This window comes from Diachasma alloeum, unplaced genomic scaffold, assembly GCF_001412515.2.
Source record: "Diachasma alloeum isolate Michigan unplaced genomic scaffold, Dall2.0 Dall_scaffold_00177, whole genome shotgun sequence".
Taxonomy (NCBI): domain Eukaryota; kingdom Metazoa; phylum Arthropoda; class Insecta; order Hymenoptera; family Braconidae; genus Diachasma; species Diachasma alloeum.
In genome coordinates, this window is record NW_021680343.1 from 2,086,638 (window position 1) to 2,111,954 (window position 25,317).

The 25,317-nt window shown below is 37.8% G+C and overlaps 1 protein-coding gene across 1 annotated transcript in view; it reads right to left on the reverse strand.

The window, feature by feature from the left end:
* Nucleotides 1–5,956: 5,956 nt before the first annotated feature.
* Nucleotides 5,957–25,317, reverse strand: part of LOC107037327 (unconventional myosin-IXb) — a 31,311-nt gene continuing 11,950 nt past the window's right edge. Inside the window, exons 2-17 of the mRNA XM_015255832.1 lie at nt 23,510–23,869; nt 21,913–22,187; nt 16,457–16,628; nt 16,148–16,320; nt 15,888–16,047; nt 13,324–13,440; nt 12,988–13,223; nt 12,658–12,847; nt 11,023–11,300; nt 9,329–9,518; nt 9,015–9,186; nt 8,716–8,927; nt 8,354–8,616; nt 6,417–6,677; nt 6,223–6,322; nt 5,957–6,114 (exon numbers count right to left, since the gene is read on the reverse strand). Of these exons, the coding sequence (XP_015111318.1) occupies nt 5,957–6,114; nt 6,223–6,322; nt 6,417–6,677; nt 8,354–8,616; nt 8,716–8,927; nt 9,015–9,186; nt 9,329–9,518; nt 11,023–11,300; nt 12,658–12,847; nt 12,988–13,223; nt 13,324–13,440; nt 15,888–16,047; nt 16,148–16,320; nt 16,457–16,628; nt 21,913–22,187; nt 23,510–23,869 (3,317 nt within the window). The remainder of the gene's footprint in view (nt 6,115–6,222; nt 6,323–6,416; nt 6,678–8,353; nt 8,617–8,715; nt 8,928–9,014; nt 9,187–9,328; nt 9,519–11,022; nt 11,301–12,657; nt 12,848–12,987; nt 13,224–13,323; nt 13,441–15,887; nt 16,048–16,147; nt 16,321–16,456; nt 16,629–21,912; nt 22,188–23,509; nt 23,870–25,317) is intronic.

The following is a 25,317-nucleotide window of genomic DNA, read 5'->3' on the forward strand; positions in this document are numbered from 1 at the left end:
AAAAGAATAAAGAAGAAGGCCGCCTCTGATTTTTCGTAAGTCTGCTAGTTTCTCCGGTGGCAAAATAAATTCTCCCTCGGGGGAATTAAACCGAGGGGGGACTCAGGAGGAATTATTATTGAGAGATAAAATTGTGTCGTGACATTCATTAGCCGTGTTGCATAACCGATGAGGCGACTTTTATTTTTTAAAACTCGTGTTGGGTGGTAATCGCGTTAGTGAGGATCGATGATTATCCTCAAGACGTTCACTCGTGCGTTGGATTTTCCTTCGAGGGCGGTGGGGTGAGAGTGGAGTTACTTACTCCTTTCCTAAATCCCTGGGATAAATTTTCTCAAAGGGAAAATTGAAAATTGCTTGGACAACAGCGCAACTAGGAAAATCCCCGGATGCAATCACTTAGTATTCCGTATTATTCCGGCGTTATTTCGATATCAGTCGATGGGATAAAGCGGGATGAAGAGGAAGTGGTGCGCAATGCCGGAGTGAGTGGGTAGAGGGAGCTTATTTTTTGCACGGGGAATAAAATAACTAAACGCATCCACAAATAGGCATGTAATGCGACATGAGGTGCATCGTCATTTCGCGGTATTCACAAAAGAGGCTGGTGAGACGTGCTGCATAGACGAGAATTATTTTACTCTGGGTAAAATAACCAGGGATGGCCAATAATATTAGATCTTGACAATATTAAGAAGAATTATCTCCTTATATTGTTCAACGTTTAACTATATTTAACAAAGTTGAAATATTGTAAAATTTAATAACTAAATTTTCCAATTGATGGTGAATAAATTATTTGATAATATTGAAATGTAATTTTTAGTGAACAAGCTAATTCTAAAGGTAGGCACTTGATTTTCGATTATCCAAATAATCGTCAATCTTCTTACCTAAATTACTGGTTAATAGAATATTTCAAAGTTTGAATGTACAAATTGATGGTTAATTTAATATTTAAAATTTTGAAATTTATGTTAAAAATTGACAACTTCACAATTAAACGGTAATTATGATTGATGAATATGCCTATCCCTGAAAATAACTAATGAAATGACTCGCATTTGGTTAAACTCGTGCTTTGAATGGTGATGGCTCAAGACATTTACTTGTGCGTTGGATTTTTCTTCCAGATGAAGTAAGAGTGGAGTTACTTACTCCTTACCTAAATCCCTGGGATAAATTTTCTCGAAGGGAAAATTGAAAATTGTTTAGACAACAGCGCAACTAGGAAAATCCCCGAATGCAATCACTTAGTATTCCGTATTATTCCGGCGTTATTTCGATATCAGCCGATGCGCTAAAGCGGGATAGGGAGAGGAAGTGGTGCACAATGCCGGAATGAGTGGGTAGATGGAGTTTATTTTTTGCACGGGGAATAAAATAACTAAACGCATCCATAAATAGGTGGCAGCTATGTAATGCGATATGAGGTACATCGTCATTTCGCGTTATTCACACAAGAGGCAGCTGACACGTGCTGCATAGACAAGAACTATTTTACTCTGGGTAAAATAACCAATTAAGTGACTTGTATTTTTTTACAACACGATTGCGTTGGTGAGAATCGACAATTATTCTCAAGACGTTCACTTGGGCGTTGGGTTTTTCTTCCAGATGGAGTAAGAGTGGAGTTACTTACTCCTTCTCTAAATCCCTGGGATAAATTTTCTCAAAAGAAAAATTGAAAATTACTTGGACAAGAGCGCACCGAGAAAATCCCCGGATGCAATCACTTAGTATTCCGTATTATTCCGGCGTTATTTCGATATCAGCCGATGCGATAAAGCGGGATAGGAAGAGGAAGTGGTGCACAATGCCGGAGTGAGTGGGTAGACGGAGCTTATTTTTTGCACTGAGGATAAAATAACTAAACACATCCATAAATAGGTAACAGGTATGTAATACGAAATGAGGTGCATCGTCATTTCGCGTCATTCGCACAAGAGGCTTTTGGGACGTGCTGCAATGCTTAGCGCCACCGCTGATATACAAGAACTATTTTACCCTGGCTGAGGTAAGTACTACTACGAGACTCGTTCGAGTTAACGGCCAACACGTGCTGTGTATAGAGCCAGCGGGGGGATAGCCAGCTTCGACGAGTTTAATGGTGCAGCCTGCACTAGTAGTAAAAATATGAAGCTCGACGGTGATGCTGTAAAACTGTTTTAAAGCCATACCCACCTCACTCTTCGTTTTTGCTTTTTTGTTTTGAGGAATCGATTTCTGTCCTCGTTTCATTTCCCTCCAGTTCTCTCGTTCACCTGTAGTCACAGAGATTTGCGTCTGGGGGAAAATTTTATGCCATTCTCTTCTCGTCAATTCAGTGGGGGGAATGGATTCATCAAATTTCAGAACGTGCCGAGGGGTTAAGGTAAACATGCGCATGAGAGGAACATTTTGCAGGGATGGAATACACCAAGTGAAAATTTCACATTTGGTCAGACATGGAGTAATAAAATGAATTCGGGACGGGAGTACTCTGGTTCATGTGGAAGCTGATGATATCGTTTTTTATTTGAGAATAAAATTGGATGAAATTAGTTTTGACGGTGGCTCGAAAACTACTTGAGCGAAACAAATCTTCTGGTCATGATTTTTAGGTGCTTTCAATATTTCTGGTGAAGACGAATGAATTTATACACTGTTAGAAATTTTCGGTTGAAATTTAATATTATAGCTCAATTGGATTTTCAAGGCATTTCGTCACTAAAAATTCAGAACTTTATGAAACAATCTATGGAAACTGTAAATTTTCGTTCAACTATTACATGAAAATTAGTAGAGAATTTACAATTAATGGAATTAATTATTGATTAATGATTAATTAGTGGAATTTCTAATAATAAATGTGGACGTCCGCATGAAAACGGACCACTTTGTCGATATGGAGTTATGTATGCTCTGATAATATTTATAACATTCCGCACATTTTGAGCCCAAAATGATCTTCATAGCGTGAAAAATGACGTCGCCGAAGCAGATGAAAAAAACACTTTAACATGAGTGTAAATGGGAGTTGCTGAGACAAAAACGTGAATATCTCGGAAATTAGAATCGACAACGTGATCCCTTTTCATGCGAACGTCCACAAATATTCATGTTAATGAAAAACAAATTTTTAACTATTTAGAATCAAAAACCGAGTTCTGACGTCAGAAACATGACTTTCTTGAAAATAAAAATATGTGAAAACAAATTCAAAAAATTTTTTAAATCACGCGGATGACTCCATTAAACGTCCCCCTCGCCTCACGCACACGTCAAACTAAAAACTTTCAATAATTCATATCTCTGAGAAAATTCCTTCCACGATGATCCGCAAAAGTTTCCCCCCAACTTTTTTACCCCTAATATCCTCCCCAGAAGTTATGAGACGTCATTACAGTTATGTATCATAACCCCGTGCTATTCAATGAACGAATTAGCCATTAAATCCTTCTATGACCTCCGCACGTGAGACGCGAAATGAGTTCGGGCAATAGAACCAGGCACAAAAACTTATTGATTCCGAACATAATAATCCAGCATTGGAATGGAGTAGAAACGTATTGCCCCGCTCCAGCCGGTATCTCAAACGCAGTGGAAGGGGTGGTGGCAAGGGAGGGAGCTTTTCCACGTTGGGGTAATAAAACTCCACTTGTCGCATTGGAACAATTTTCCGATTGACTCAGGGGAGTCCAATATCCTCCTGCTTGACTGACTCAAATGTCGTCTTGATGGTAGAGCTAGGTTGTACCTCTTGTTCCTTTTACCGGGCAGAATTCAAAGTGTCGCAACTGCTATTTGACATTTTCTCCAGCGCTGGGATATTTTAAATTGTTTCTTTCGCGCGCACTTCCATCCCATTTTTTTTTCTCTCCATTTCTCTCCCATTTGCTCTGTGCACACTCGCAAAACGGAGACGAGGCTTTCCTCTCTATATGGATCTATCTGTACACAAGGGTAATGTCAACTGTCGTTTTGCGATGGCATCAAAGTCAAGGGAAGGGTGAGCAGTGCAGCAGGCAAAAGCCAGAAGCCGATGCTCAAGTTTACGGTGGAATGCCGGCTGCTAGGGTTTGGTCTATCTCGTTCAACTCGTAATCCAACGGGTAAAGGATCTGAATGTACGTTGGGGCTACTGCCAACATGTTCAAGTTAAATAATAAAAAAAATGAGAGGGAGGGGGAAATGCGAGGAAAAAAAATGATCCACTTGTGCGGAAACCTCGTACGCCAGGGCTACGTTGAAAGCGCCCTGGGCTCATAATTTGTTATGCGCACATACGAACCTTTCTAATTTCATCATTTCCGTTTTACGGTTGACATGATCGAGCAGACCGTGGGTGGGAGCGAATTGAGAGACGCGCGACTTCTTTACCCCCCAGGGGCCCTTTGACGTCAAACGCCGTCTGAAATGTTTCGCAGACTGTGAAACAACTTAAGTAAGATGACGTGCCGAGAGGCGCTACCATACCTTCTGATGCATGGTGTATATTGAAAGAAATATTGGGGGAGAGTACGTACACTGTCACAGTTGCTCAAAAGGGAGAGTCATTCATGTGGAGTTCCTGGAGTTTTTTTTTCTCTTTTGAATGTTACCATTCTATTCTCCACGAAATTCTTCTCGGATCAAGGGTGAAAGTATTTTGGAATTGTCTATAAATTCTTTGCGATGCTGACAATAGATTTTATGTATTATATTTCATTTTTTTATTATTTACGATTTTTATTTTTTATATTACCTGTATATTCGCGTTTGAAATTTTATTTTTTTTGGGCAACACACAAAATTTACGATAAATCTCGCAGTCGATGAATTTCTTGTTTTGAAATAGAGAGGACAATTCAGAGTCTATGTAAAGATAAGAATATCGATTCCTAAATTAAGAACTTGCTTCCCATTCAAAGCTTTATTTTTCCACTCGAATAATGGAATGGATTCTTGAACCATCTTTCTGGTAATAAAAATCCTCCTTTTACTATTTAGGAATAATTACGTCCTGCACACGAAGTGTCTAGTTAATTCGAGATGCGACTAATTCCAGATTTTTTCGACGAGTCTTTCACACAGAATTGACAGAATACTTGAGAAGTCTTGAAAAAGAATAAAATTTCCAATACTCAGTGATAAATTCGACTTTTATTTGAAACGTTTCAGCGAGTCCAATGAAGAAGTACAAAAATGAACGTGTGACCGCTAACGATAAATTTACAAAAACGATGGCCGCTAGGAGTTTCAAAATTAACCTGTGAATACTGATAATTGATACCTTCGATGCTTCAGCGTTACTGCGAACCATTCTCTCGATATTTCACTGGGTAAATAAAATATGTTCTTTATGATATGTATAAAATAGACTCTACATCTTTTATCCAGCGAAGGAGAACTGCTCCTTCCCAATGACAATTTCTATTCCAACGTAAAATATAGTTCTTAGATTCATTTAAAATGTAAAAACCTTAAGTTCATATTGGAAGACGATAATACCAGGTTGAATAATCCTTAAGACCTAGGGGATTTTAAATCATCTATGAGATAACGATTTTATGGCAATTGATTGGCAGTTGTTCAACAAAATTCGAGTCTTCGACCCCCTAGAGAAGAATTGAAAGGGAAGACTTTACTTGTCGAATATTTTGACCTGAAAAGTCCTGACTGAATTACTATAGTTGTCCCGTTTAGGAGGTTTCCAGCTTTTCCAAGTAGTCGTCCAACTCGAATATTCAAACCTGAAAAAATCTCCGGCAATTCTCCTCTAGCCCATACCTCCTTAATAAATAATTAGCTGCAATATTTTCACTTAACAAAGTCAGAAAATTATGGAGATTCGATACGTATTTGTATTTATTCCAAATGATTTCCCTTTAGTTACACCTGGAAACCTCGTAAACGGGCGTAATTCAGCCGTCGTCTCCCGGATTTTTCAGGTCAAAATATTCGACTAGGGTTTAGTGTCATTAAATAAATATCTCTAGACGTTAATGTTACAGGGTTTCAATTCCATAAACTGATACGGCACGTGTAGCGTTGTATTGTTGTGCTCAACGAGCAGATGGCCACGCCTCGGTGATGCACCCACAACAAGGACTGTTTCACCTTTAAGAAGTACAACTTCGCCATCTCCCTCCTCTATAACGATAACAATAAAAATGAGAATAATAATAAAAACACTCGAGCCATGGAGTTACGGGACTAATGATAATCCGTAAATGTCTAGAAATTTACGACAAATCGAACCTGGAAAAGGCATTTTCATAACTCGTGTCTGAGGATATCCCAGCTTAGTGTTCCCAGTTACTGTGTAGGATCTGCTGGGGGGCACTGGTGGTGGTCTCTCCTGTCAAATTATTTCCAGTTATTTTCGAATTGATTGGAGTTCTTGGCTCTTGGGGCATGGGGGGGGGGGGGAAGAAAAATACGACGAAACTTACCAAATCCAGGCCGAAGAGGGTGCAAGTTTGTTGTATCATTTTCTGGTCTGCACATTTTTCAGTGGGATCTGGAGGGGGAGTGCCAGCTATTGGCTGTGGTCTTGGTCGAGTGCCTGTACCAGTGCCTCCGTTTACACTCCTGGGGCGAGTGCCTGTGTGGCTTGGTTGCTGTGGCTGCTTAGAACTGAGGTTTGAAGTCACTGGTAAAGGCGCTCTCCGCATCGGCCATCGCTTGCGCACTCTCCACCCTCTCCAGGTTGTCTGAAATTGTTCGCCGAACAACTTATTTGAGGAATCACATGTCGTAGAATTGTTTATTATGTGACAATATTTTGAATAAACAAGCTGTATTCTATAATTTACACTGCGAGTTTCTCGTGATTATCTTTATATAACAACTCTCTTTGATCGACGGAAATTAAAAAGAGAAACTATCGACAGGCTTTCTCAAATGCCTCTTTTTTTTTATCATAATCCCGTACAGAAAAATCCGTCTTCGTAACGAAGGTTTTTCCTTCGGTTTCTATACTCACGTCCTTCTTGCTTGTTCATGAACCGTATAAAAATTTAAATGTACTCATTTTAAAGCTTATTAAATGAGCTTCAAAAGGACACTTGATTTACCCAATTCTATCAATTTTTCATTAACTTACGAGAGTTTTAGGCGAAAATTGAATTTTCATGTTTCACTTGAAAAATTAACTTTGGTTGGATTTTTCGATGCTTCTAAGTGGACTAGGCAGGTATATCTACATATCGTTTTAAAGAGTATCTACTATTCTTTAAAATGGTGTATGATAAGTCTGATTGAGTTCAATTTTTAGTAAGTTATTGTAGATTGTTTCCATTTTTTACGTTATGTCACACCTCGGAATTGAAAGTTTTTACCATTTATCGAAGCCTTAGACTTGAGTAGTGGGGATATATCATATGTGGGTTTCAGGGTCTCATCAAATTCTTCAAATTGAGACCCAATGTTATCTACTCCATCCACCGGATCAATTGTTATAAGCGATAATGCAGCGATTTTAACATGTCACGTTTTGAAAATTTCCATATTTTTTCTTTTAATGACGAGATTTGCTCGAATTCTCTTCCAATCTGTGGAGATATCTTATGCTCAGGTGAAGAAATATTTAGTTACCTTGAAATTGATCCGTGAATTGCTTGATTAGAGCTAATTTTCCTTAACTTATGGGAGTTTTTAGCCGAAAATTGGATTTTATGATGTTTATAGTAAATTCAGATTGGTTTTGATTTTTCTATAACTATTGGCCAAGTAAATGAAACTATTCGTGTACCATTTCAAAGGTTATTCGTTGTTATAGAACGTAAAGATCAGGGAATCATAATTCAAAAAATCACGATATATATCGATCTCACGCAAACTGCACGGAGAAAAATGTTCAGTCAAAATTACGGACCTCACAGCTCGCTCACCGATTACGGAATCGACTCCGAAAATTTAAGTGACGGTATCCTAATTTTTCACAGGAGGTTCAGCTAAAAATTGCGGAACGCTCTGGAAAAATTCCGCGACAGTCCGTAAAATTTCCTACAACCACATTTCGCTCCGTGATTACGGAAAAGATACGTAATTTTTATTGCATACTTCTTCCCGTGCGGCTAGCGCGCTTTTCATCGAATTCAAAAAAATTGAATAGTTACGGTTTTTAAGTTGATCTTGAGATATCTTTCTCATTAATATTACTTTTTATAAATGTACAGTGAATTTAAGTGAGTTTAAGACCTTCAACTATTTTCCTTTCGAATCAATCATCATTAGCAGGTATAAAGAAAGAATGAATTCAAATTATCGCGTCAATTCCCCCCTCGACCATTTCAAATTGACCGAATTCTGAAAAGACGACTTATCGGATTTTACAGAGAACCCCTTTAGCAATTCCGCAACGTTTTAATTAGTCCCATTGAAGTACCTGTATAGCAGTGGCAGCTTTTCTCCGCGTTTCTGATCTGAGATTTTCCAACTGCTGTCGGATACCCTCACTGAGGAAGATATGCCGTTTACCAAGTGCCCAGCTGGTGCTAGCGCCAAACTTACTCTTCACTTGTTGTGCATTTTGGAGAATAAGTTTTGTATCCTCAACAGCCTGCTCCTCGGCTCGCCGCAGCTGCTTAAATGGTGCGATTAGTCTGTATCGTGCGTTGAATGCCTTAAAACGCATTCTGTGGGGATAGCCTGTCGAAATGTTTTTTCATTCGTTACAGTTGATTACCGAGGATTTAATAATGAGGCTGTAAAATCAGCACACATTCGCAGCGAAGGGAAAATTCTTACCGCCCGCCATGAGATTCACTGTCTCGAGAACCTGCAGCGATCTTATTTGTCGCATTGCAACTCCTCTGTCTAGATGAAGTGGAGTTTCGGTGGCATTGCTTCGTATACATCTTACGAAATGCGGTCTAGCATGCACTAGGGTTCTCAGTAAATTATCAAGACGCGTGTGGAAATCCTGAGTGAGAGTGGAAATTGGCTCATCCCCATTTAGACTGAGATACAAAGTAAAAAGAAATTGAAATTGAACCACCGAAAACATCAAGCAAATTCATTTCAAAATAAATTACATGTTTACTAACAGATCTGTATGAGATGTCGGTGATATCCTGAAGCTCACGCCCCTCGGCACTGTATCACTGGCATAAAGTGCTTTCAATTCACTCCCAAAGAGATGAGTGGCGAATCCAAAATTACACGTGTGCTTGTAAAACACAGCAACAAGATCGTCTGGCACTACATCCTTATTCGTGTCTGAATAAAAATAAGGGGAAAAATAACGTTCCACGAAACGTGTAAAATAAATTGGTAAGAATATTTCTCTACCCCGAGGTTGAAGGAAAAAAGCCCTAAAGCATCACCTGTATACCTTGTCAGTAAAGTTTCAAGTACTCACCAAGGAAATCAGAGGCATCATACGTGACTCTACCAGCAAAGTGTTGAATTCCAAAAGACCTGCAGTCAAGACTTCTCGGGTCAAATAATCGTGGATTCTGCTTGTGTTGCACTTTAACCTTGGCAACGTAACTCTCAGCGGTGCCGCGCATTGAAGATTCAACATCAAGCATGCTCAGTAAACCCGTACGCTAATCGTTGAAAGGCAATATGTTAAATCTTATGGCCTTCTCTCTTTTCAATTAAAGTAGGATAAACATAACTCAAAATGCGAAGATCAAAATCTAGAATAGCTTCTGAACGCAATTAATTGCAGTACATATATTCTAGTTAAAGTAGTATGGATAAACTTCCGTTGAGTCGTTGAGGGTAGCGAGAAAAAATTAATTCAAAAAGATGGAAAAAAATTTATCATTGATATCTTTTCCCGTGAATTCTAAATTCGATCCATCAAATTCTTTCTTCAATTATTTTGTTAAATAATAGTCTATTGTTTGAGGGGGATGTTTCAGTCATTGGCAACCTTGTTCTAATAGAAAAGTGGAATGAGCTGCACTGTTAAAAATTTTTCTCTGAAATTTCCGATACACTTTTGGGAAATTTTTATCGAATTTAATTACCACTCAAATTTCAAGGAATTTCGTCACTGAAAATTCAGAATTTCATGGAAAAATCAAACAGGACTGTAAATTGACATTATTGGCTTCCGGATGGATGCCGCGTTTGGTTTCAGCATTGCGCCGACGTTTCGCAAACATTGCAGTCTGCACCTTCAGGGCTATATCGCATTAAGTGTCACTGTCCTGAAAATTGAGAGCCAACGGTCCATGAAATTTCATTTTTTTTCTAACAATGTGTTGTTATCAAGACTTCTCAACTATTAATGACATTCTTTAACTATTAACTGTAAATTTCCGTTCAATTTTTCCCTTAAAATGAATAAAAAACTAGAAAATTGCGGTAAATATATTCTTGAATTTTTACGACAGTGACACTGAATGTGATTTAAGGGGAAAAAATTATGTAATTTCAGATTTCACTGAAAATTCAATGTAATTTGGTACTAAATATTCACACTAGATTGGAAATTCAAATAAATTAAGCAATTCTCCTCTTTATGCCGTTTAAAATTCTGGAATTTGACTGAATTTTCAGTGAACCCTGAAATTTCCTGATTTTTTCCCCTAAATCGCATGCACTGTCCTGAAAATTGGTAATCAACTGTCCATGAAATTTCATTTTTTTCCAACAGTGAGTTGTTATCAGTGCTTCTTCACTATTAATGCCATTCATTAACTATTAACGAGTTATAATTTTTACAATCGACTCCACTATTAAACGAAACATTCCAATTAAACTGGATAACGGCCGCTTTTTTCCATATTATCTACCTTTCAATAAACGAAACGTCCCGATTAAGAGGGATAACGGCCCGTAAACCTAGTTGGACGGCGTTAAAAAAACGTAGAAACATCGTATAAAAAATTATCAATAATGAATAGTTATTCTGTTGGGCATTTCAAACCTATTTTCCCCGTTACAGTTAACGACTTGACTGAAGTCTATTCAAACTCCTTTAAGACTAAACATTGACGTAGTATATTCGGTTAACCGACATATTCTCCAAAGATGAAAGCATATGGAATTTAATACGTTGTCTCATTAGTACTGGAATTTTCCTTTGATAAAACTCACCAAGGATGATATGAGATCAATACATGGTACGTTGTCAACATAATCCACCTCAACATCACACCGTATACCCTCATCACGGCAGCTTTCAATGGAGCTCTTAAATATGTGGGTATTGTAAAAGTGCTGCATAGTCTCGGCGCACAGATTTATGCATAAATGTTCAAGCTGACTCGGCTTTGGATCCTCAAAGCCAAACATATCAAGTATACCAATGAAGCCGTCTGTTGCGTGCCTCACGGCGTTGTTCAGGGCTGTCATACTTCGGGAGCCTGTGCCACCTTTGAATATTTTTACAAGCGATATTGATCAGGCAACGGAACTCATTCGGTGCTTAAGGGGTGGAGTTTCGGAGCGTGGAATGAATTTGACATCTCCGATGTCATTCAATCATGCACATCGTTGATAGTTTTCAATCATTTCATGATCGATTCATTCTAGGAGACGGTGTTTCATAACTAACAAGTGGATGATTGAATTTGTTTGTTTTGTATTATACTGTTAAAAATTGTTGTCTGAACTTTCCGTGTTTAATCCGGAAATTTTTATCATGTTTAATTTTCTCTGAAATTTCAGGATATCTTGTCATTGAAAAATCGAATATTCCACTGATTTCCTGTAAAATACTCGATTTTTCAGTTCCATTATTCCGTCAAACATCGTCACTATGTAAATGCGATTATGAAGAAGAAAACATCGATCACGTCATATCATGCACGAGAATTCGTAATTAGACTAGATAAAAACTCTCTTGTTATAATTACCGAGTTTCTTCTCAAATGTTCAATAAAAATCTGAAGTGTATTGTTAATAATTCTAAGCTATCATAACATCTGTAAATAGTTCACATGGTCTCATTTTTAAATAAATAAATATGTATACAAATTGAACTGTAATTGTTCAGAAATGCTTAATAGAAAAAACATATTCCGTGAAATTCCGGAAAAATCTGGAAAATTCAGGGGAATTTTGAAAATTCAGGTCATTTTGTTTCTGAATATTCATGTTTCATTGGAAATTTAATCAAGTTGCAAACTTTGCGCCTCACTTCCACTGAAAACTCGTGAATTTCGTCGAATTCTACCTAAAACTTGAAATTTCAGAACTATTTTTCCTCTAAATCGGACTCAATGTCATTCTCATGAGAATTACTACCATATTTTCCCTGAAATTTCGAAAAGTTTCCAACACCCGAGTAGAAATTTCACGGCGCAAAAATGTCGCGACGTGAGTTGGGGCGCGGCATTCTGTGTTATAGGTGTAGCCACTTTGGTTCAATGTCGCAGAATTTCGATCAATTTCTACTAGGGCAGTGTAATTGATGGATTCGGAATAAAAGTCAATAATAGTCAATTATTTTTGAGGGAATAATTAGTCCGAACAATTACATGTTCCACGAAAGAAATCTTTTGGCATTTTGAATCAATTCAAAACATCATAATTTCCACGGAATAAATGATAATTTCAAGAAACAATAGGAATTTCCTTCCCGAAAGCTGGCTGTTAGCAAAATTATTGTCTTTTTACGGTTCTAATGGAATTCATCATAAGAAGCTCGTGCTATTTACATTTTATATAAAATGTGTTGATTGTATAGCGCAGAAGAAAAACGATTATTAATGAAAAAAAACATCATACCAGCAGAACTACCAATAGTCGAGGCGTGCTGGCTCGTCACTTCCGCCTGATTGTGTACGGATTCATTGGAATCAGACGACAGTGTACCCAGTGTTGATCCAAGCCTCTTCAGACTGTTGGCACGTCTCACAATAGTAGCAACCGTGCGACAATAAAGGGCCTTTGCCAGTGAGTCCCTCGTCATGTTGGACTGTACAACAAAACATGGTACAGAATAATTCATTAGTTAACATGTAGTTCTCCCAGAAACATATTCCCCATTTTTACCCCCGTCCCCAACGCATTCCTCCCATCCTCGAGAGGACCATAAATAATGATTAATGGGCTTACCATGTTTGCATCGCAAACAGATTTCACCAGTTGTCCTCTTGCATTGTGTGTCCTTGATGTGAGACCCCTTAATAATGCAGGCGGTGGTACACCCAAAAGCGCTGCAACAGACGCCAACTCGTTCTCACCGATCACACTGACCTCCACACCGGGACCATCGGTGAAACCAACATTGCCAAGAATGAGAACTGCCGCTAGTACGCGAACAACATCCAAGAATGGTATGCCCAGAACGCCTGGATTGACATGAAAATTCAATGGGATTTGGGAATTATTCTGGGGCACTCGGATAAAAGGAGAGGAAGGCAGTTTTGGTGAGCTAATTTTCTTTAATACCTAGACAAGCCTTCCAGGATTGAAATCTCACTGCATCCTCTGCCTCGTCCTGTCGACTATCACCCTGCTGGAGGTATCGTAAATTTTTGACGTTGTAACCCTCCAAATTCAGTTTTACTGCAGAAACACAAGTCGTTAGTTGCATGATATCGTGGGTTTTATTGTGCGGATGCGGAACGGAATATTCGTTCTTAATTGGTGGAATAATTTTCCGTCATCCGAAATATTAGTTGAGGTAGTTCATTATTTAATAAATTTAATTCATTTATTCAGTAAATTTCGTATTTAGTATTGATGTCGTTTATTTAATGAAGCTTATCATGTTCACGAAAATTTACATATTCCTTTTTCATAAAGTTGATTGACAATGAATGATTGTTTTGATTGTTAACTTTTTATTCGCCTTGCGATTGGTTGATGGATCATTCAATGATTTCCATGACAACGATTATGTTATTGTGCGTTACAGCGCTCACTTGAAGGTGGTCACGCGCGACAGCGCGCATGATTGCCTAGTTCTTCTTTAAAATTGAACGATCAAACATGAAGTATTCTTCAATTTAACAAAATCATAACGTTCCATAGTAAAGTCCACTATAAAGCTCCTGAATAACTTGAGTGAAATTAATAGCCATCTAGTGAACCGTTCAGTATTCGAACTATTCCAGAAGAAATAGGGGAGAGCGGAGTAAAATGCGATAGAAACGTATAATGGACCGCGGGCTGGAATAGAATAGTATGAAGCTTAATCAATATATAGCTCTTTCTAGCCAACAATGTTAGGTAGCGCAAGTACGGGTAAGTTGGGAATTCGGGGAAGATGGACATCAGTGGTTATTTCGTCAGGATGCATGCAAAATATTTCTAGAGCCATTCTGGCGTCTACCTCATATCTCTAATGGAGTGATCAATCTAATTCACTGTCCATTTTGCCCCACTTGCCTCTCCCTAATTAGGTATAATGTCCTCTTCACCTCCTCAGAAAATTACATCGTCTAATATTTTCCAATCAAATCTGTAATCGCAAGTCGTTAGTTGCATGATATCGTGACTTTTATTGGTCGAATGCGGAACGGAATATTCGTTTTTAATTGGTGGAATAGTTTTCTGTAATCCGAAATATTAGTTGAGGTAGTTCATTATTTAATAAATTTAATTCATTCATTTCATTTATTTAATGAAACTTATCATGTTCTCGAGAATTTGCATATTTCTCTTTAAAATTGAACGATCAAACATGAAGTATTCTTCAATTTAACAAAATCATAACGTTCCATAGTAAAGTCCACTATAAAGCTTTTGAATAACTTGAGTGAAATTAATAGTCATCTAGTGAACCGTTCAGTATTCGAACTATTCCAGAAGAAATAGGGGAGAGCGGAGTAAAATGCGATAGAAACGTATAATGGACCGCGGGCTGGAATAGAATAGTATGAAGCTTAATCAATATATAGCTCTTTCTAGCCAACAATGTTAGGTAGCGCAAGTACGGGTAAGTTGGGAATTCGGGGAAGATGGACATCAGTGGTTATTTCGTCAGGATGCATGCAAAATATTTCTAGAGCCATTCTGGCGTCTACCTCATATCTCTAATGGAGTGATCAATCTAATTCACTGTCCATTTTGCCCCACTTGCCTCTCCCTAATTAGGTATAATGTCCTCTTCACCTCCTCAGAAAATTACATCATCTAATATTTTCCAATCAAATCTGTAATCGCAAGTCGTTAATTGCATGATATCGTGACTTTTATTGGTCGAATGCGGAACGGAATATTCGTTTTTAATTGGTGGAATAATTTTCTGTAATCCGAAATATTAGTTGAGGTAGTTCATTATTTAATAAATTTAATTCATTCATTTCATTTATTTAATGAAACTTATCATGTTCTCGAGAATTTGCATATTTCTCTTTAAAATTGAACGATCAAACATGAAGTATTCTTCAATTTAACAAAATCATAACGTTCCATAGTAAAGTCCACTATAAAGCTTTTGAATAACTTGAGTGAAATTAATAGTCATCTAGTGAACCGTTCAGTATTCGAACTATTCCAGAAGAAATAGGGGAGAGCGGAGTAAAATGCGATAGAAACGTATAATGGACCGCGGGCTGGAATAGAATAGTATGAAGCTTAATCAATATATAGCTCTTTCTAGTCAACAATGTTAGGTAGCGCAAGTACGGGTAAGTTGGGAATTCATGGAAGATGGACATCAGTGGTTATTTCGTAAGGATGGATGAGATCAATCTAATTCACTGCTTATTTTGCCCCCCTATCTCATTTTACCTTATCCTACTTTCGATACGTTTTCAATGTTCGTAGCTTAGAAACACATGTATGAATTGAGTTCCACGAAAAAAATCCTATTTCAGTAACAATTCAACGCGTCATTAGTGTTTCAAAAACGTCGAGTGTCCATTTTACCCCACGTGAGGCACGCAATTAGGTATAATGTCCCCATCACCTCCTCAGAAAATGACATCATCTAATATTTTCCAACCAAAATTCCCACCATTCGAAACCTAGCCAATTAATCTCATCGAAGGACAGTAAATCAATACCTCTCTCATCGTGCGATAGCCCGGCGAGCATCTGGTAGAAGATATGATAATTCTTTTCGTCCGGCAGTGGTCTGATGACCCTCGTCTGATCCAAAAAATAGCAGTGGATTTTCGTTCTGTACAAAGCACCATCGGTCACTTGGACCTCTATAAAGTGACCCTAATAAATCGAAACGACAGAGAAAAAGAAATATAAGCCACACGTGACGCGATGAATATGGTCAGGGCTATAAAAAAAAAAAAAGAAAGAATGTGCTCACGATTCTCGAGCTCTCAGAATTGGTGCCTGTCTTGGCTGATCCGAGTGAGCGGAGAACAGTGAAGGCAGCAGCGAGGTGCTTGAATGCATCAGTCTCAGGACCACCTCCAGCGACGTCAAAGAGTTGTCTCAGCAGTAGCATCGAGGCATAAGTCTTGCCAGAGCCACTTGTACCTGCGAATCATATCACCACGAAAATCCATGATTCTTTATCTCGATCGTTCTATCTGGTTTCAAAATCCCAGGCACACACAGACACGTGTGGAATAAGACAGGCTGTCTAGATAGTAAATGCTTCAAGGTGGCTCACCCGAGAGGATGATGGCCTGTGGGTAACCAGTCTCCGACTGTTGTCTCACGGCTTCCTGCACGACCTTGTTGAGCTGCGGTGCCAGGGGCACTGCTCGTGTACTCGTCAGTGTCAATGGATTTCCAACGTCCGTATAAGGGTTGATACTCACCAGGATTGGGCCCACATTCGTCTGGAAGCCAATTTTATTTATCGTTATTTGAATCAGTTTTGTCTGGTATTAATGAAAATTGTGAATTGGTTATGCGGTTAGCGAAGGAATGAAATTTAAGGATAATCAAGGATTTTTTGCAATTTGATACAGACCACACACTGTTGGAACAAAAATGAAATTTCAGGTTTCAAATTCCAGAATTTTGAGCAGCATAAAGATGAGAATTCCTTAATTTATTTGAATTTCTAATCTAATATGAATATTCAGTGTCAAATTACATTGAATTTTCAGTCAAACCTGAAATTTCATGATTATTTCCTCCTAAATCGCATTCAGTGTCACTGTCCTGAAAATTCAAGAATATATTTACCAAAATTTTCTGGTTTTCTATTCATTTTCAGGGAAAATGGAACTGAAATTTACGCTTGTTCTTGATTTTTCCACGAAATTCTGAATTTTCAATGACAAGATTTCCTGAAATTTCAGTGGAACTTAAATACAGTCAAAATTTCCGGAATTTGGCACGGAAAATTCAGACAAAAATTTTTAACAGCGCGCTATAGATTCAACCATTTTCAATCATCAAATTTCTCAATTAAATAGCGTGAGAAGAATTAGAAAAAAAAAAGAATATTCAGCATCAGTTAAATTACATTTTGCAGAATTATCATTTTTCTAAACATTCGTTATTTAGAAATAACTAATTGAAATTGTAGGAAACGTAGGAAAAATAGCCAAAGTACTTGGATATGCTTAAGGAAGAGTCCAGTAGTCATTTTCCGAAGACATGCTCCGTTTCAAAATGAAACATTTAATCCCCCATCGGATGATTTTAGAATTTGTTGCATTAAAAACCACGTCAAGAATGTAACTTCAAACTGCATAAAAAAAGACCAATTTTAATGCAGGCACTGTCCTCGATGCCTCAAGCACATTTTTGATGCCCTCAAAACCCAATCATTTTCCCCATCTTTTCTCCAATTTTTCAGAGCCAAGTGTTCAGAATAAATAATACCCTCTCACGGGCTTTGGGGAATGAAAATAAAATATTTTCAACACTGAAGAGAGAAAAAGAAGGACCAAGGGGTAAATAAATATCGATACAAGTGGGCGGAGAAGGAATGATCGGCGGAACGGGCCAACGGCAAAGGAGAAAAAGGGGCAGGGTTGAGAAGGACGACAGAGATGAAAACCGGTCTCTCATACACTCATCGGGTTCTTCTTTCTGGAATGGAAAAGAAATGCCTGGTCGATGCACAGGGCCTTGTGAGAAAGAGTTTTGCCTCGTAAACCGATTACACACCTGCGGGCACGTACGTGGGCCACAGTATTGGAGACTCCGGGGTGGGAGGAAAAGAGAGCCTCCGTACCTCCAGAATGATCCGATACATCTGGAGATTCAATCCCTCTACCTATTCGACTGCATATGGTAATTCTATTATGGAGATACATGACAAGGGGTTGAAGTGGGGGAGGATCAAAATACTTTGAAAATTCCGCGGTGTCCTGTTATTCAGGAAATAGCTGAGGTTTTCCCTGGATTCGCCCATCATTTTACGTGAATTTCGAGTATTTTGATATTGAGAGAATTCATTGTGGTGGAGGAGGAATAATTAGAATAATTAGGAATTTTCCTTTGCCCGTGGCATTGCGCAGAGGGAACTCAATCTTCAAACTACCAACATTGTTCTTAAAATTGGGAAAATTGTGCTTAAATTTAGGGCAATTGTTACTGTTTAGCAACTGTGAGAGATACCATCGAGAAGGTAAATTAATTTCATCCTGAATTATGGAGGAGAATGTTTGCTTAAGTAGTTTTTTATCATTTTTATAATCAATTTCTTTGATAGAAAGCAATTTTTATTTGAATTTGGCATTTGTTGAATTTGAAAAAATCTCAAGAATGTACACTGTTAAAAAATTTTGTCTGAAATTTTCGGTACACTTTTTGGAAATTTTTGTCGAATTTAATTATCACTGAAATTTCAAGGAATTTCGTCAAAATTTAGAATTTCGTGGAAAAATCAAGAACAAGCGTAAATTTCAGCTCCATTTTCCCTGAAAATGAATAGAAAACCAGAAAATTCCGGTAAAAATATTCTTGTATTTTTAGGGCAGTGACACTGAATTGATTTAGGAAAAAAAATCAGGAAATTTCAGATTTCACTGAAAATTCAATGTAATATGGCACTGAAGATTCATATTAAATTGGAAATTCAAATAAATTAACGAATTCTCGTCTTTCTGCTGCTTAAAATTCTGGAATTTTCCTGAATTTTCAGTGAAACCTGAACTTTCATCTTTTATTTCCCCCTAAATCGCATTCAGTGTCCCTGTCCTGACAATTAGTCGTCCACTGTCCATGAAATTTAATTTCTTTTCTAACAGTGTAACTTTAAATTGAACAAAAAAACTAATGTTAATGTGGAGACTGTCCTCAATGCCTAAAGCACATTTTTGCAACCCATTAATTCACAAACTCAAGTTCACACTTGGAAAAGTTTGAATAATAATATGCAAAATATCCAGGAAAATTGCCGAGGTACTAGGATATTCTTAAATTAAAAACCAATTCCTAATTCAGGAGGAAAACATTCATTGTGTGACCACAGTCGTCTATGGTGAGGAAAAAGGGAGCCCCCGATGTGTGCATAAATATGCGCACATGTTGGGATTTAATACTCGAGTGTGTTGGTGCACGAGCCGAACCGGTGGCAACGTGCAGCAACCTCGAGGCATCTCGCGTTGCTCCGTTTGCATTCTTCAGAGTCCCCAGAGTGAATACAAGCCCGAGGCGCCGCGCACCACCATCTCTCTCGCTTCAACCTGAGACCCACCGAGTCTCATTATGCACAGTTTGGCCCAATGAAGTATCATAAATGTACGCAAGTAGTACAGGCTGCAAACTATTCAGTCGACGGGTACTGTTGAACGTGTGCCAATCACGAATTATTTGAGCTCACTGGGAAAAAAATAGTGGCAGATTGGCTGATTTAAACAGGGAAAAATAAAAAATGAGAATCAAAACTCAGAGTGATGTAAAGAAGCTGAGGTAAGGGAGCCGGGATAATTGGATCATATTTCAACAATTACTGGCGAAAAGGAGGAACGGAAGAGCAAAGTCGGGGGGCGCAAACTAATTTTATATGTGTCCCCGAAAAAAAAATAATTTCCCTATAAATTATTTAGTTTCTGCCAATGTCACAGGTTTCGCAAAGAAAATTCGAGTTTTTCCCTTGAAATTATCACTTGTTTCGTGAAAATTAGAGGTGTTTAGTGGAAATGTGTACACACTAATCAATAATATTCACTTGATATAACCGGAGGCTTATTGAATTTAATTTCCAAATTGTTTTGTCAATCACGAATTATTTGCGCTCACTGGAAGAAAAATAGTGGCAGATTGGCTGATTTAAACAGGGAAAAATAAAAAATGAGAATTAAAAGTCAGAGTGATGTAAAGAAGCTGAGGTAAGGGAGCCGGGATAATTGGATCATATTTCAACAATTATTGGCGAAAAGGAGGAACGGAAGAGCAAAGTCGGGGGGCACGAAGAGATGTTATGCGTGCCCCCTAAAAACAATTATTCCCCTATAAATTATTTAGTTCCTGCCAATGTCACAGGTTTTGCAAAGAAAATTCGAGTTTTCCCTTGAAATCATCATTTGTTTCGTGGAAATTAGAGGTGTTTAATGGAAATGCATATACACTACTCATTAATATTTACCTGATATAACCGGAGGCTCATTCAATTCAATTTCCAAATTATTTTGTCAATCACGAATTATTTGCGCTCACTGGGACAAAAATAGTGGCAGATTGATTGATTTAAAGAGGAAAAAATAAAAAATGAGAATTGAAATTCGAAGTGATATAGGGGAATTGAGGGAGTCGGGATAATTTGGATCATATTTCAACAATTACTGGCGAAAAGGAGAAACAGAAGATAGTCCACACGCAACACTCCCTTCCCGTGTGCACTTCTAGTGCGGTAAGGTTTTGAGGTGTTTCCTTATGTTTTCGGGTATGAGAAATCCGAATCCGGTGGTATTTTTTATGTAAGTGCGTGCAATTAATAGTTATAAACAAATTAAGTGGTTTTTTTGATTATTTTTTTTTATGGGAAACATTGGCAAATAGAAGAAAATGTTCATGACAAAAGTTGTTCCTTTTTGTGTAATGAATAATGATCAATTTTTTAAATAAAAATCCATCAATCCGTTGCCGAAATATGGACCACCAGGTGAACGTNTTTTCTTCTATTTGCCAATGTTCCCATAAAAAAAAATCATCAAAAAAACCACTTAATTTGTTTATAACTATTAATTGCACGCACTTACATAAAAAATACCACCGGATTCGGATTTCTCATACCCGAAAACATAAGAAAACACCTCAAAACCTTACCGCACTAGCAGTGCACACGGGAAGGGGGTATTGCGTGTGGACTAAGAGTCGGTGGGCGCGAGGTAATTTTATGCGTTCTCCCTAAGAAAAATTATTCCGCTATAAATTATTTAGTTCCTGCCACTGTCACAGGTTTCGCAAAGAAAATTCGAGTTTTCCTTTGAAATTATCATTTGTTTCTTGAGAATTATAAGTGTTTACTGGAAATGTATACATATTACTCAATAATATTTACTTGATATAACCGGAGGCTCATTCAATTGAGTTTCCAAATTGTTTTGAAAAATAATAAAGCAAAAAAAGAGTAGTAAAAAATTATCAAATTTACGGAAAATAATTGGATCAAAGGCACAATTTTGTATGTCTCTGCATAGAAAAATATGTAATCCCTCAATGAACAATTGGATAATTTATTTACCAGAAGGCTAATTTTTTTCGAGGGAAAAATTACTCGAGAGCACTTGGCAACTGGTTTCCTGCGTTATTATTTCATATCGCTTTTAACATAATCAAGTGCTGTGGAATGAAAACATCCACTAATATTCGTAAAATATTCGCAAATATGATCGCATGTTTTTGCTAAATTCATGTTGCGGTGTACGTTAATACCATCATTTTAATATCGAACGAAGTGCTTCTGGTTCTCAAAATACATTCATTAATACGGCAGGATTTCATTCTCATCTCTCCAATTTGGAGCTGAATCATTTCCATCCATTCGTGGGTCGTTCATACGTAAACAATGGAGTGGTAGAGGTTATTATTATAAATGTAAACCTGACAGTATTTTATCATATTATATCCCATGCATGTAATTAAATTTGCCATTGAAATGAAGAGGATTGTGTGCACACGATGAAAGTAAAAATTGAGGGAAGGAGCATTTCAACTCACGTGATATTGCTTTGCGCAGAAACGTGCCTGCAGACATTTGAGCACAGCGTCCTCGGTTAGAGGCCCGGGTAAGTGAATAAGGTCTTCCAAAGTAGTTGAGTTTGCGGCAACGTTTGCCTGGCTCGATGTCTTTGAAATGCATCGCTGCTGTATCTGCGAACCCTTTCCGCTTTTAACGTCTGCAATGATCCTGGATATGGGCGGTGACCGTAGGGCACCAAGAGCCGTTACACACGATACTAGTCCATCGTCGGGACGCTTCGGCGCATCCAGATCTGTTTTAAATGAAACCATAGACTGCTTCATAAAAATTGAAGTTTCGTGGAAAGTTGGTTGTCATTTTCGAGGGAGTGACAGAACTAGATTTAGGGATGAAACATCATGAAATTTCGAATTTTACTGAAAATTCAATAGAATTAGACGTTTTGGGAATCAGAAAAACCAGAATTTTTATACACTGTTGGAAATTTTTTGAAGTTTCGTGGAAGATATCATAGTACATCTCATGAGAGTGACATTGAATCGGATTTAGGGGAAAAATGATTATGAAATTTGAAGTTTTAGGTAGAATTCAAAGAAATTCATGAGTTTTTAGTGCGAGTGAGATAGAAATTTCACAAATTGATTGAATTTTCAATGCAACCTGAATATTCAAAAACAAAATGACACGAATTTTCAATTTTTCTCTGAATAATTGAACTGAAAAATCAAGTATTTTATTGATTTCCGGATCATTCAAACAGAAAATCAATGGAATATTTGATTTTTCAATGACAACATTTCCTGAAATTTCAGTGGAACTTGAACACGATAAAAATTTACGAAATTTGGCAGGGAAAATTCAGGCGAAAATTTTTAAAAGTGTACTTACTCAAATTTTTATTTCATTCAATCATTTGAAGATTCAAGAATTCATTGATCTAAATTTCCCTAATTACCATGAATTTTCACGGAATAATCGGTCTCAAATTTTGGAATAATGACGAAATTACCTGGAGGTTCAGTGTCATTTAACAAAAATTTAGTACCTCGAAAATTTTAGTCAAAAATTTCGAACATCGAGACTTTTCAATAATATCACATATATCATAAATTTTCGTAGTATGAATAAACAGTAAAAAATTCGAAAAAATAAAAAAATTGAATAAAAAAAAATCGTAAAATAAATAAAACGTTTCCTCGAATATTCTCAATTTCGTGTTCATCGTTCTCCGCACGTTACATACGAAAAATAAATAAATGAACAGTTTCATATTTGTGACGAAAAATCACAGGCAATTAAATATTTACGAGTGTGGTAGAATCCATGAATAATTTCGATAAAAGGATTCAAATTGCCGATGTGAATCAGGATTTTAGCCGCCACACGTGGCCACGACTATAGAGGAATATCGGTGGAATATGTGAATGGAGATGATGTGGGGCTAGAGGTCAGAGGTGGGAGAATATGCGAGAGATAAGAGCGTTGACACACTGAAAATACAGTGGCTCCACGGATTTTGAGAATTAATCGGGGGATGAAGGTTTAATGAGACCACCGCGGGGCCTCGGCAAAATGGAGGTACGATGTCCCATTCGGAATGTGAATCCTACCAACCAGATATTAAATTGTTTGCGGTAGAATTGTGGCCAAGACCGTTGGTGGTAGAGTGATTGGCGTGCGGATGTATAATAGCGGATGCTGTGACGCTGTGACCGGATGTGTGTCCAATTCCATGGGGCACAGTGGCGTTGTGACCGTGAGTTGTGCGTGGTGGTACTGCTGGTGCTACTGATGCGTTAGCACCCTTATCACATGCCGGTGTCAAGGCACTGTTTGTACCACTACCACCACTACCACTCGTTGAGTTATTGCCGGGCTGGCTCACGTGCAAACGATTCCTCAAGGTAACAAGCTCTGTGCTGAGACTGCGAAGACGCTGCTGCAGGTGGACAGCTTCGTTGGATGAGGATGCATCTGAAAATGCAGGAAATCAAGCGGTTAGATGTGAATTTACACAGAGAAGAAGTAATGTATTGTGTTACTAGTGCGTAAAGTTCCACTTTTTTGGACACACGTATAACACATCCGATTTTTTGTGATACCTCCTGTTGGATTATCGAGTCAAATTCATAGAATCCATTTAGTTAAGAAATGACGGCTACAACAATCATGAATGAATAAATTACATTTCCGAAAAATTAACAGTCAACGTTTCAAAATAGTACATTTCAACACTAGGTCGTGAGGAACTTTTCTGGCGAATATGAGGTTACAAAATATTGTTGAAATAAAAAAAGAAATTCCAAATAAAGAATTTCTTTGATTGAAATGGATCATTCCCTTGGGTGTAGGAAAAAATGTATCAAATTCTGCCATCACTTCGATGACATCGCGTACAATTTTTCAACTCATCAAGCTGTCAGCCCGGAAACATCAGTTTGATTCACACCCCTCGATTTTATCAACGTAAATTCTCAATTTCAGAGCCATTTTTTCTCTGTCATCCAGAGATCATTTCCAACGATATCAATGGAGTAATCATCTAAGCACATGTCGAATGTACTGGGACTTCAATCAAAAGTGGTAAACGATGTATCTGTCATCGACATCAATATTCCCACAGGGGCCCCAAGGCCATCTAGCCCGGAGGTAAACATTGAATGATGAATCATGACAAGAGGCAAAAGTGGTAAAAGCACGTAACATCTGACTCGGAATGAATAATTCCATTTCAGACGCCTCACCTTCCACGTTTCACCAATTCTCTCCTCTTTTAAAACTATTCTCTAGCATTGTATCTCTCCGTTTAACGGTATACTCGAGTTGAAAAGGGGCTGTGCGCTCTTGTGCAGTGCTTTTAGCACACGACTGAGGTAAAAAGAATTCCTTTAGCTACTCGTATTGCTTCAGACTTACAGAGGAGTGAAGTGTAATCACTGGGCTGCTGGTTCGATCGGGGAAATCTGGAAGAGATTGAAATATCAGATATTCCGCGGCTGGAGGGGGCGGGAGAGGGGGGGGGGAGCTGAATATCTTTAATTGCAGATGCTGCGACAGGGAATGGCGTTCGATGACCTCTGAATCTATACGGATTGCGTATAGAATTCCTATAGGATTTTCATATATGATATTCGGATATTTCTGTAGGGATATTTTTTATACAAATTATTTCTATACGATTTCTATAGGTTTGATCCTATACGACCCACTGCCACATCTATAGAAACATTTCGTGTGGAGTTGCGACATTTCTCTACGTTTTTCTCTGGAGCGTTTAGACATCTTTCGTATGAAAAGAAAAATTTATGCAAAAATTTATCTATAAAAATAATTCGTATAGAAAATATTCGAATAGAAATATCCGAATATCATAGACGGAAATACTATAGAATTTCTATACACAATCCATACCGAAAATTTCT